Below are 12911 nucleotides of genomic sequence, written 5' to 3' on the forward strand. Positions count from 1 at the left end.
CATGACCATTATAATATGCAAATGAAAATTCTCCGGCCATTTAGCACACAAGCGTCTGCCAAAGGAGAAAAAAAATACTCATGGAATGATTACAACTTGGCACTGGCGGACCATTAGCGTATGTAAATGACTTTCACAGGCAGCACGGTGAAACTTTGGTAATGAAACGATCAGAACCCATCCACACACTTTACTCAAACTACAGCCGCACTAATGACTGCCGTTTCAACACACCTTGATCATGCATTCCCTAAAAAACACACACAGACCAGAGGGAGAGAAACTTCTGTTAACAAATGGGGCAAGTGCTGACTTCCAACACTCCCTTTACTAGAACGGCCTGTCTACAAACTACATCGCTGAATGACCAGATGTTTATTTTTGTAGGTCATGCAGAGTGAAAATCACATGGTGTCAACTTTCCATTCGAAACCGCTGAAATATTCCATAAGACAGACAGGAGGCCATGCTGTTGCCTGGAGAGTCCTTCATATCTGAAAATGTTTGATGCACAGGGGAAAAGTGTTGCTAAATCAACGCCTGTCTGCCTATGTGGCATTCAAACATTTTTGCAACTAGCTTTAGTACTATGACATGCCTGACTTGATTTGTCATCCAACTGGTTGTGCTGAACAAACAGCCGTGCTGACTGGATGAGTATCAGTAGTCCATATCCTGGGTAAGGTGAAGACTGAATGAGTGGCAGTACTGAATAATGGGAAGGGCTGAGTGTATAAGGAAGAGCTGTACTGTACTGTACTGTGTGATCAGTAGTATCAAGTGAGTGGCTGTAATCTGGGATCAGTAAGTGTGTGACTATATTACAGGATCAGTAGTGTTGGGTCAGTTGCAGTACTGAGTGATTAGTTGTGTTGCGTCAATGAATGGTAGAGCTGCTGGATCAGTAGTGTCAAGTGCATGACAGTAAAGGCTGATTGATAACATTGAGTGAATGGGATCAGTACTGTTGAGTGGATAGCAGTACTGTGCAATCAGTGGTGTTAAGTGAGCAGCTGTATTATTGGATTAGTTGTGTTAAGTGAGTGGCTGTATCATGGGATCAGTAGTGTTGAGTGAGTGGCAGTATTGAATCATCAGCATTATTCAGTGAATGGTGGTAATGAGTGATCAACAGAGATGACTGAACAGCGGTGCTAAGTGATCACCAGTGTTAAGGAAATAGCAGTATCTAGTGATCAGTGTTATTTAGGGAACGGCAATAATTTGTGTAATCAGTAGAGTTAAATGAGTAGCTGTATCATGGGATCAGTAGCGTTGACTACTGAGTGATCAGTGGTTTTAAGTGACCAGTAGTCCAGCACTGCAGGATAAGTGGTGTTGAGTACTGAGTGATAAGTGGGGTTAAGTGAAGTGCAGTAATGAGTGACCAGTTGTCCAACGCTGCAGAATCAGTAGTGTTGAGTGAATAACAGTACTGATAATTAATGCCATGTGAAATGCAGTCCTGGATGATTATTAATGCTAAGTGAATCTTGGAGCCGAATAAATGATAGTTTGAAGTGCATTAATTGATGGAAGTGGTGTTTGAAAACATGCAGAAGAGAGGAGACAAGGGAGAAAGAGACACACATACCATTAAATAATTTATGAGACGTTCTCCTAAGGTTCAGCGGTCCACTTTACCCGTTTCCATGGGGACAAGAGAGACAAAGAGCAGTGCGGTGGTGTCCGCTGTACCACCGGAAATCTACTCGTGGGATGGAAGGTTCCACGCCAGTGGGATGTGGAGGGAAGACGTGTGACGCTGGGTGTAAATCCTGGATTAGTATTTAAGTGCTCATTCTTCCCACAGATCAGTCATTTTTCAAGTCCTGTCCAAATCACCTACTGTCCTTATGTGTAGTTTTCCAACCAAGCTCTAACCGAGAGCAGCTGGACATAATTACTCCAATCAGTCAGCCATTGTCAGGACAAACACAGGGACAGAACCGATCAGGGCTCATTTGGAGAGAAAAGAGTCGGCATAGTGGAACCAGCGCAGGGGCTGGACATGAAAATCTGTTGTGCTGAGCCAGTTGGCCATAGAGCTCAAAAACACTCCAGTCCTCCAAGTTCACTGTGAGAGCAGCTTAAAGGGAAAATCTGACCAAACCTCAAACATCTTTCACTCAACCCACGACTCATTTACGTAGGAACCACAGGACCCATCATCATCTAATATAGAGACAAAACCTGCAAATTTTATAGCAGGCAAGCAATAAAATACTTCATATGGAACAAATCTCCCTTTACATGAAACATATCTCCAAGGACACTTGCATCAAAAAGGAGAGATCTGTAGCAGCATTCACACACACTCTTGTTGCTGGAACGGAGCAGTGAGAATACTTGAGTGGTTACACCATATGACAAGTTCTGTCACTTGCATGCTAATCTATGTGACTCTTATTACTCCATATGACACATCCTTAAATGCCAAGAGACTGCACCAAGTTCAGGTCTTATTAAACGTCAAGTAAAATGTTCAGGGTTTTTTTTCCAAAATGAATGAGGGTTATTGTCTTTGGTGAGAGGGTTACATTGAAAGTGAACATACAAGAAGAGATTTGATGGTCATGTGGTCTTTGATGAGTCAGTCGGTAATAACTATTGCTTTGAACTTTGTGAAGAACAAAGCCAACAGATCTATGAGTAAAATATGAACTGCTCATTTTTTCACTACTGCGTGTAGCCTTTTTAAATGCAAGTGTAAAACATTTCATGAACAATTTGGCTGAGTCCTCAGTGACCTTCCTTAAGGTTTTTTTTTCTGGGAAAGGAGAATAAAAGCTGATTTTGCAAGTAGAACACTGCAACAGTTCACTTTTAAAGCAAGTCTCTGCTTTAATGAAAGATATGGGTCTAGACCGAGGAGTTCAGTACACAGATAAATCTCTCAACACATCTGACTCCACGTTGACTTCCAAAAAGCTCAAATGTCTCTGTGATAATGTGGGGGAAGCATTACCATTCCAGATCTACCACATTTTTCTCTGTGAGATTGAACTGCCCAATCAGATCAGCTTCTGCAACTGCAGCCCATGCCCCTGACTCTCACAGAAAGCTCCAAGACTACACACTGGGCACCGTAGTTCAGACAGCCACTGCTGCACAGTAATACAACTGACTATATCGGTACTTCCTGTCTCTAAGAGCAAACATTACTTGTCTTCATTCTGGCTCATCAAAACAGTGATCCATTCAACAGTTTGAATCAAATCTAAGGCTGTTGTGCTGACTGAATTGGACAGTGCCCAAAGCATGTGTGTGTGTGTGTGTGTGTGTGTCTATTTATGTGTGTATTAAAATCACGTGGAATCACATCATGTGAATTATGAACGCCCAGGAGTCTAGTGAATATATTCATTTATTTACTCTAAAGTGAAGCAAGAAATGTTAAAGTATTCTCTCTCAAGGTATAAAATTCTTTTCTTAAATAAGCCGTCTCATTCATATGTAAATGCATTAATCATTTGTTACAAACCCTGCAAAGAACAAATCCCTTACAACCAACAACACCATAAACAGACAAAAAAAAAAAAAAAAAAGACAGTTAAAAATACAAATCCAGCAGATTGCAACCTGAAGTTCCTGGAAGTTCAAATAGTATTGCTCTGTATTTGCCTTTATAAAAAGAATACTTAAATTTTCAAATTTATTGACACAAAATAAGCAGTGTTCTGAATGATATATATCAATATGTACATCAGAAATATGCTATAGTCAAAAAAAGGCCTTGGTTAAAGCTATTTGGGAGAGGACACGACGTTTGTGCATTGGGTCCGCTGATTCTAATGTGGAGATCGTCTCCAGCTCATCCACAGCAGGGCGAAGTCTGAGGCCAGTGCATAGAGGACTGTGAGTACAAAACAGAAAGCATGTCAGAAGAGCAGATGGACAACCCAATATTCTTCATACCTTGTATCTTATTTATTACACAGCTTTGTTGAATACTCTGTTCTGATTGGTCAATTACAGCATTCTACGGTCTGTTATTTCTGTATAGCAGACCGCTTCTATGTATAACAGACCGTAGCTATGGAACGATTTTTTTTAGCGGAAGCAATAAAATCATTTTTAAATCAATAAAATCATTTTTAAATAAATATTTTGGGTCAAATTATTGATTTCTTTAGTAAGTAGCCGTCTAATAAGCGGGATAATGTACAGCTTGTCATTATAAAACCCTTCAGGGTGATTCAAGACCCCTCCACTTTGCGTCGGGGTCTTGCTTCACCCTGTCGGCATTTATTTCGTGATAATGACCGGCTCACTGTACATTATCCTTTACATATGTGTGTGTGTGTGTGTTTGTATGTGTGTGTATGTATTTATGTATGTGTGTGTGTGTGTGTGTGTGTGTGTGTATGTGTGTGTATATATCTATATCTATCTATCTATCTATCTATCTATCTATCTATATATATATCTATATATATATATATATATACACACACACACACACACACACTCATCTTATATATGTGTGTGTGTAGTCTGTTTCTCTAAAATTAAAATCCTATTCTACCAAATGCCTGAAGGGAATAAAAATCTTTTTCAGTGAGCAGGAAAATACACTAAAAGGGTGACCTTTGTGTGTGTGTGTGTGTGTACTGTGTAGTGTGTTTGAGGGAGCGAGAGAGGGAGTAAGATATATTCCTGGCCCTTGAAAGTGAGATCATCATGCTGGAGGGCTTTGGTTGATACACATCAAGCAGAAGGGGTTCTATTCACACCGAGACGTGAGGAGCAGTTATTTAAAAAAAAAGAACATCACACATCAGCAGAAATCATTAGGAGGCCTGCAGGAGTCTCACTGGAACATGAAACAGGGCAAGAGTAGTCCACAGTAAAAAAAAAAACCACATAACTAATGAACACACACACACACACACACACACACAAACAGGTGGCCATCGTCCACAGTGTGTATATATCTGGACCATGTGATCAGAAATGTTCTACATGTTGATATATGTACAGTTATTTGATATCAGAATAACAACACAGGTTCATTTTATTGTCTCAGACTGAGATGATCCAAATGACATGATTCAAGAGTTTATCTGAACATCTATGGCAATATGAGCTGTATCCAACCCATGGGATCTTTGTCTGCATCTCATGTATGGCCATCGAAAGATAATTTGCAAGTAAAATTAAAATAATTAGCTCTTAACGCAGTAGAATGGGCGGATTTACGGGCAAACAAATCTCAACCTCATCAATCACAAATGCATTTTTGACAAGCATCTAAAATCATAAATCACCAGGCGTAGTTGAAATTATAATGGGATTGACAGCAAAAAAAAAAAAAAACATGCGCAACAAAGTGGCAGGAGCAAGCATTTTTTAAGTGCCCTAAACCGCATCTTCCAACCAAATTTACAAATAAAGCGCCGAAAAGTAGTACAATCAATCTAAGACTGCCACACGGCTAATTTGCATGTCCATTAGCAAAAGCTTTTCACTTAAATCGAATTATGAAAAAAACGGGTAATTAGGACAAACTGCAGACACAATTTAATGGTCTGCCTCTAGCACAAACATTAATTATACATACTTAGAGACAATAACGATGCAGCGGGGAAAAACGGATTACTTAAGGAATCAAATATTAACAAACGTTAATCATCTATTGAAAGGCCCCTGCTGAAAACACGCACAGGTTAACAGGGGAAAGGCACAACCGCGCACTGGGGGGGTGGGGCAGTGGGCACGGGAGGATACTTTTTTTTTTTTTTTTTTTTTTATCAACATTGCAAGTTAAACAAACCCCATTAGAATGAGTGCTTGCAGTAATGTTTCTCTGATTGCAAGGATGCCTTTGTATTTTGCTGAGACATCCAACAGCCAGTGTAAAATCACAAAGGCCACTGAACTATCCTAATATGGCGATATTACGGTCTTGTTAGTCTGTTTGTACTTCCAAATCCGAGACAGACACAACTCACTGCCCTGGGACATGGAAGAACGCACAGACACAAACACACCAAAATACCCCATTTTTAGGTCTTTGGACAATGGAAACTCAAGATAAAATGTGCAGTACCAGACTACCACCAACGCCATTCAAATGTCACACACAAATACAAATGTCAATAACATTTTTTGTCACAGGTTACTTGGCCATTTAGAGAGAGAGCAATGCTCTACAACGTTCAGAGAAAAACCATCATACCATTAAAACTATTTCTGTACTTCTCCTCCAGCCCCATGTTCTAATGGTGTTAAAATTGTCTTAATTCGGTCTTAGTAATTAGCTTTGCATTAAAATGCATTATAATCTTATAATTAAGCCTATTCTCCTCTGTAAAACAGACCCTGGAGGGGGGAGGTTGGGTCAAACTAGAGCACCCATTTCTACTTTCGTACTCACTCGCCCTCATCACATTTTCTGATTACTTTCAACCCCTTAATATGCGTGTCAAAAATGACTTAATTAAGCCGAAGTACAAAAAACACGGCCCCAGTCGTCTTCGTCAGCAATTATACGATAAAACTTTAACATCACTACGGTAACGAAAAAAATAACCGGTTCTTCCTTTTCTACGTCAGCTCTTTCAGATGCGCTTTTTCATAACATTGACGCAAACAACTGTTTTCAACCATTTGAAGGACGTGCGATCGTTCACCTCAATATTCATCTGCTGTCTGTTCTGGTTGAGGGTCAGAGTACGCAATAACAACAGTGTATACTAAGGGTAATTGGCGCTGGACTTTTGTCTGTTGTAGTCTATGAGGGATAATCAAATCTATCCCGTGTTTATGCGCATTGAGTCAATTGCAGGCTGGGGTTGCTACTGTGGAGTTGAAATGTGGCGAGGTGAGATAGCAGGCACGTGCCGGGTTTTCTGGGTTTGGGAAGCTCTGTAGTAGCAATGTCCGATCGATCGGCATTGTAAATCCTGACCTCTGACTAACTGCAAATGCAATAGCCCTCCCTCCTCACTGATCACCTTTCACACAGCACTAAATAAGGAAAAAATCCGATTTTAATTGCTTCCTCTCTCCTCTGTATGATGCCAGGTTTTTATCGTTCTCAATACTACGTATAAATAAGTACATCATTTTGATAACAGAGAGACATCAAACCAGGTTACATGATGCTCCGGTCTTGTTGCTTGAAAGATTATGGTGCGCGCGGAGCATTTGTCACGCTGACAGGAAAACGCCGTGCAGCCTGTGGCACGGGCTGGTTTTAAAGGCTTGACTCAGAACCAGCCCCTGCTGAACCATCGATGACCACGGTCCATAAATTCAACTGTGGGGTGGGCATACCCACTAATGCCAAATGCACCACAGGGAATCATAAAACAAAGCGCTTTCTGAAATTCAACATCAGTAGCCTGTACGCTAGCTTTAGCATCATGGACCTGCGGCACTCCACCGCTGCCAAGACGACCATAAAACACTTTAATTTAACTCTTAAACTATGAAGATTAATATAAACAATCTCAGGGAAATCTACACATATAATATTTTGCTCAACCATATGCAGAAAGGTCCTGAAACAAAATACGCGTTTTCATTCAAATTGGAGGATACAGCCTACCGATAAATTAGACAGACACATTTATCTTAGAGGTTGGCTGTGACCCGGCACTGGAATTAATGCAAATGCTATTCACTTTGCTGCCACTGGGTAATTTGTATTTAAATTGTGCTTTGTATTTCGCACCGGTTTCTGCGCCTGCATTTAAAGGGGGCAATTCCTTTCCCCTCCATAGCAGGGCAAACCCATCATAAACAAATTAAACCCAAAGAGCGAGATAAGACGTTGTTGCCATGAGAAATACGTCGTTTGTTGGTTCTGGTTCAGGAAGAAAAGTCAATCAGAAATAGACAGTGTCCATCAAAAGTTAAAGAATAATAAGATAAAAGCTATACCGTACCGTACCACCTGACGCAAAACAGTGGGATGGATTATTTGGAAAAGAAACGTTTAAGTCAATGTACTTTCAGTCTGCCTCGCTGCTTTTCAATCAGATTAACGGCGCAGTGCGTTGGCATTAAAAAAAACGCCACCTGAGGAATTGTTACTGGGAGTTCTAATATATTTTCAGAAATCGAGGTGAGATCAGGCATATAAAGATATATGCCCACACGCTCTCCCTATCGCCCGTCGTTTTGGGGGTGTCTCTTTGATAGCAAACTGTGATTTTGGGGGAAGACGCAATGAAATATGAACTATTAATTTCCTTTAAACATTTATTACAGTCCGATAAAAAAGAAAGAAGGAGAGGACGAGGCTGGCTGAAGCCACATTCAAATCCCTTAATATTAATGAGAAATTGAATATTTCATGGCTTGATTCGCTCAGCTAACGCTATAAGCGGATACCCGCCCCTCTCTAAGACTCCATCGCCACGGCAACCAAACAGGCATATTTCCGAGCAGAAATACGTCCATTACAAAATCGCAAGTGGGACATGCTCTGGTGTGATGTTGGTGTCACGGTTTAATTTTAATGACACGTGGATGGCTAGAATACCAGTGTGCTATTTTAGTAGATGCCTTGGCCTCAGAGAGGCGCTGGATAATGTTTCTCCAGTTAGCGTACCCAGGCACGGGGTCTCAGCCAGCTGCCGCCCGGGCAGCGTGCCAAAGCTAATGAGAGTAGGCGCTTAAGGACCGCAAGGATCCATATTTACGCGATTAGCGCACCGCCGATATCTCATATTCGTACCTGCTTTCTGCTATTGTGTTCACCTCTTCGAAAAGAATCACCCCGTGTCCATATGATTTCCATGTGTATCAATCAAAGTTAACTTGAGCCTGTCCCTTCATTCATTCGTTCGTTTATTTGTATATTTATTCATTCATTCATTCATTCTCTTTCCCTCTCTCACCTGCCTAGGATCCCTATGCGGCTTTCCCCTCTATATCGCGTGTGGTCTCAGCTGCTCTCGCCAAACCATCGGCTATCAAAGCCTCCTCCAGACTTCTCCTGGCCTGGTGTACCTTCAGCTCCTGCTCCCTGAGAGAAGAGGAAAACAAAAGAAAAGAGGATGAGAGAGAGAGAAAGAGAGAAGCCACAGACCAGAGGGGAAAAACAGAGCAAAGCAATCTATTCCCCAATTCACCTGACTGTGGAATCAACCTCACAATCCATATCATATTTCATACGACATTTCATTTGTGTACTGTCTCTCTCCCACTCTCTCTCTCTCTCTCTCTCTCTCATTACTGATTGTCAGGCTGTTGGCACCGTTCCCATGACTAGAGGTTAATGAAGGGAGAGCAAAACAAAAACAAAACGGGGAAAAAAAAAAACAAAACGGTGAGGCGACGAACGGAGGCCACATCCCCTCTGATTTGATGCGACCTTTAGTCCGAGCGCAGGTCTCCTTATGGAGTTTCTCTCTGCGACTCATGATCCCAGATCACAGCGTGTCACGTAAACATCACAATAATTATCAAACACAGCGAGGAGAGGCAAATAAGTCATGCGCGTCACGTGTGTTCGTCTGTCGAACGCCACCTTGTCCTTACGCTACGCAGCACAGAAAACACCTTCCAGTACCAGGCATTCATAGCGTTGTAATCAAATACATCAGTTTCATCTGTCAGTTCTATGGTTCGTTCAACGCGAAAAGGCAAAGGCACTGAGACAAAGCTTTGACATATCAGACTTTTAGACAAATAACAACAAATAACAATTAAAGCATTTCTTTTATGATATAGACATGGTTTACGGCTGTATGTGTAATACATGCCAGGCCCTCCTTCTGGAAAAAATTGCTCTTTTCATTTTGGGCTTCTGCATTCTGCTTTTTTTGGACATGGAATTTAAATGCGTGCGAGTGTGTATGTGTATGCACTGCCATCTAGTGGTCAAAAGGAGTTCATCAACTAAAAGAAAAAAACCGAAGCAGACGATCTTGCGTTTGGTTATGAAGTCATATCGTGAGGAATGATTGGTCTGTATCTAAATCTCTTTTTATTTGGTACTGAAGCCCTAACTGCTCTGCTAGACCTTGTGCAATGCTATGTAAATGCATGCAGTCGTTATCATTAGGCCTTCACTCATCCAACACATTCAGTCAGATCTGTAGAGAATGTAGGAGGACGTGGGGATTCAGAACCGGGTCTGGGCAATTAGCGTGCAGCCCACTTAAATCAGGTCGTCCATTCCCAGTTCCTTCTGAACCACCACAGTGAAACCAACACCAACCTCTCCACACATTAAGCATTAAGTGCCATGATCCTGTAAGCATTTTCTAAGGCACTTATGGTTTTCCCCGGCTGCCAGTTCTCATTTCTGACTTAAACGTGAACTGATGGATTCATCCCCTCCATTTTCAGAGGAGTAATATGCTCAGGACACGCTGAGGCGCAAATCTTTACACATACTGTGTTGTAAACGTCGGCTGAGCTGTTAGCAGTCAGAGACAGCGGGATTTAACCACACAAAAAGAGAAGAGGAAGGTTTTTCTTTTTTTTTTTCTTTTTTTTACAGGGAGGATGAGCTCATCACTGGTGTTTTTGCCCAAAAAAGTGATGATAGCTCCTGATACAACCAAGAAAAAAATAAATAATTAAAGACAAAGCTTAATTTGGCTGAAACACTAAAGCATTTTTTCTTCTTGTCTTACACTGTAAACCCTCAACACTCCCAGACTATTGTGATGGACAGAGTTTGAGTAAGAGCCAAAAACTGAGATCCCTATCCCGAATCTCATTATTTCATAAGGAGAGAGAGAGAGAGAGAGAGAGAGAGAAAGAGAGAGAGAGAGAGAGAGAGAGAGAGAGAAAGAGAGAGAGAGAGAGAGAGGGAGAGAGAGAGAGAGAGAGAGAGAGAGAGAGAGAGAAAGAGAGAAAGAGAGAGAGAGAGAGAGAGAGAGAGACAGAGAGACAGAGAGAGGCCACGTCTAAAGAGGGACCCCAATAGTCCCTCCTCTAGGGAAAAGGCCTGTGTTTTGAAAAGAAACAATAAGACAAGAAAAAAAATAAATAAATGAATAAATAAATAAAAAGCAATACAACTTTGATTAAGCCCCAACCATAACTTTTAAACTGATTAAACATTCATCAAAACAGGTCTGACACAGCAGAACACATCAAAGACACACTTCAAAATGGAAATGCCAGTGGATACTAATGTATATGTTAACACACAAAGCTGAGACAAAAACCGCCTGTAGCTGTTAGCTTTCATGTGAGTATACCACCCAAACAACCTCTATATTCTATACATCAGTTCACACACACTCACACACACACACACACACACAGACACATGGGGACACACAGATACAGGACACACACACCTAATGTCATCGTCAGTAACGATGAAGGACTTGCAGAGCGGCTGGGCCGTGTTGAGCCAGATGGCCGGGTTTTTCTCCGCCGCTGTAGACGTCTGACCCGTGATCGGGGCCGAGCTCATGTGTAGGGCGCTGGCGATGGCTGACAGCAGTGTCTCGTCTGACGAGTCTGGACCCACGCCTAGGGCAAACACACACACCCCAAACACAAACATGCGTAGAGTAGTACAGTGTAATTTAGCATAGCATAGTTTGGAGTTTGTAGAGTAGTGTAGTGTAGTTTAGAGTAATGTTGTGTAGTTTCAAGTAGTGTAGTATACTTTAGAGTAATGTGCAGTTCAGAGTGGAGTAGCATGTTCTTACCTTGTAAACCTTTGGGAAGCTCCATTGTCCTGAGGACTTGTTCTGTGACATCCAGTGACCTTAGGCCTTTTAACCTCTTCTCCCAAAACAGCTGCAGGCAGAGCAGGGAGAGAAAAGAGAACATCTCCATTTAGCAGAGAATGAGAACGATAACATAGTTTTACTGGTTACATAGTTCGAAGGCAAAATCAGTTCTTGGCTGTATTGATGCAGAGACCTTGTCAGTAATCCAAAGTTTTAATGTTAATGTTAGTTTCAGGGCTGTGGAGTCAGTACACAAAACCTTCGACTCCAACCCTGACTCCGACTCCTCAATTTATGGTACCACCAACTCCGACTCCAGTAACCCAGTTTTGTTTCTGACTCTGACTCTGACTCTGATTCCGACTCCATGACTCCATGACTCCAATTCCACAGGCCTGGTTAGTTTTTGGCCAGTGGATTAGATGCTATGGTTAGCATTAACATCGTGTCCAAGGTCTGAGAAATAAACTGTTTTGCCTCCTCTCTCCTCCATCTGTTGTACCAGTCAGGAAGAGGAGGTGGAGGTAAAACTGGGTTGGAGCTGTTGTTGAAGAAGGATGTGCATTAACTCTAAAGGACACCCTCAGAATAACGATATAAACAACAGACGAGACATGATAAGTCATGCATCAGGTCTGTGCAGGGTTGTCCATTCATTAACTGGACTGAGACCCTGCATCCTCTCACAACCAGACACAGGGTTTCCTTACCAAGGCCTTACATGTGAGGGAGACACAGACTCTGTTACACCAGTAACCCAGCACGGTGACCAACCGCCACAGCCAGGGCAATGGTAAGATCAGCCTTGTCGCCTGTGCTAAATGCTAATGCTAAAGGTGTGAGCCGACCCAGCATGGGGTCACATGTAGCAGTAACGCTGAAACTGTCAGAGGGCCCGTCCATAGACTGTTATAAAGTGGTTCCGCTCTGAAGCCAGTTCACCAAGCCCTGGGCCGGTGGATCGTAAAACAAGGCAAGGATTTATTTAGAAGACTGTAAGACTTCAATAAAATCCCTAGTCCATGACTGTTGTGGGGCCCATTCAAATGAATCCCCCCTCTATCTCTCCCTTTCTGTCTCTCTCTCTCTCTCTCCCCCTCTCCTTCTCTCTCTTTCGCTCTCTCTCTCACCCTCTCTTTCTGTCTCTCTCTTTCTCTTACAGCAACAACTCTACATTTAAAGGCAAATAAAGATCTGGGCTTTGTGCCCAAGTCCACAGTGAATTAGGAGGTAGCTGGGAGACTACGAAGACCT

General features: G+C 42.0%; 1 protein-coding gene across 1 annotated transcript in view; it reads right to left on the bottom strand.

Moving 5' to 3' along the window:
- Positions 1-2873: 2873 nt before the first annotated feature.
- Positions 2874-12911, bottom strand: part of mbd2 (methyl-CpG binding domain protein 2) — a 36322-nt gene continuing 26284 nt past the window's right edge. The window contains exons 4-7 of the mRNA XM_030783822.1: positions 11634-11724; positions 11274-11451; positions 8853-8980; positions 2874-3856 (exon numbers count right to left, since the gene is read on the bottom strand). Of these exons, the coding sequence (XP_030639682.1) occupies positions 8866-8980; positions 11274-11451; positions 11634-11724 (384 nt within the window). The 3' untranslated portion in view covers positions 2874-3856; positions 8853-8865. The remainder of the gene's footprint in view (positions 3857-8852; positions 8981-11273; positions 11452-11633; positions 11725-12911) is intronic.

This window comes from Chanos chanos, chromosome 9 (genome assembly GCF_902362185.1).
Source record: "Chanos chanos chromosome 9, fChaCha1.1, whole genome shotgun sequence".
NCBI classification, from domain to species: Eukaryota; Metazoa; Chordata; class Actinopteri; order Gonorynchiformes; family Chanidae; genus Chanos; species Chanos chanos.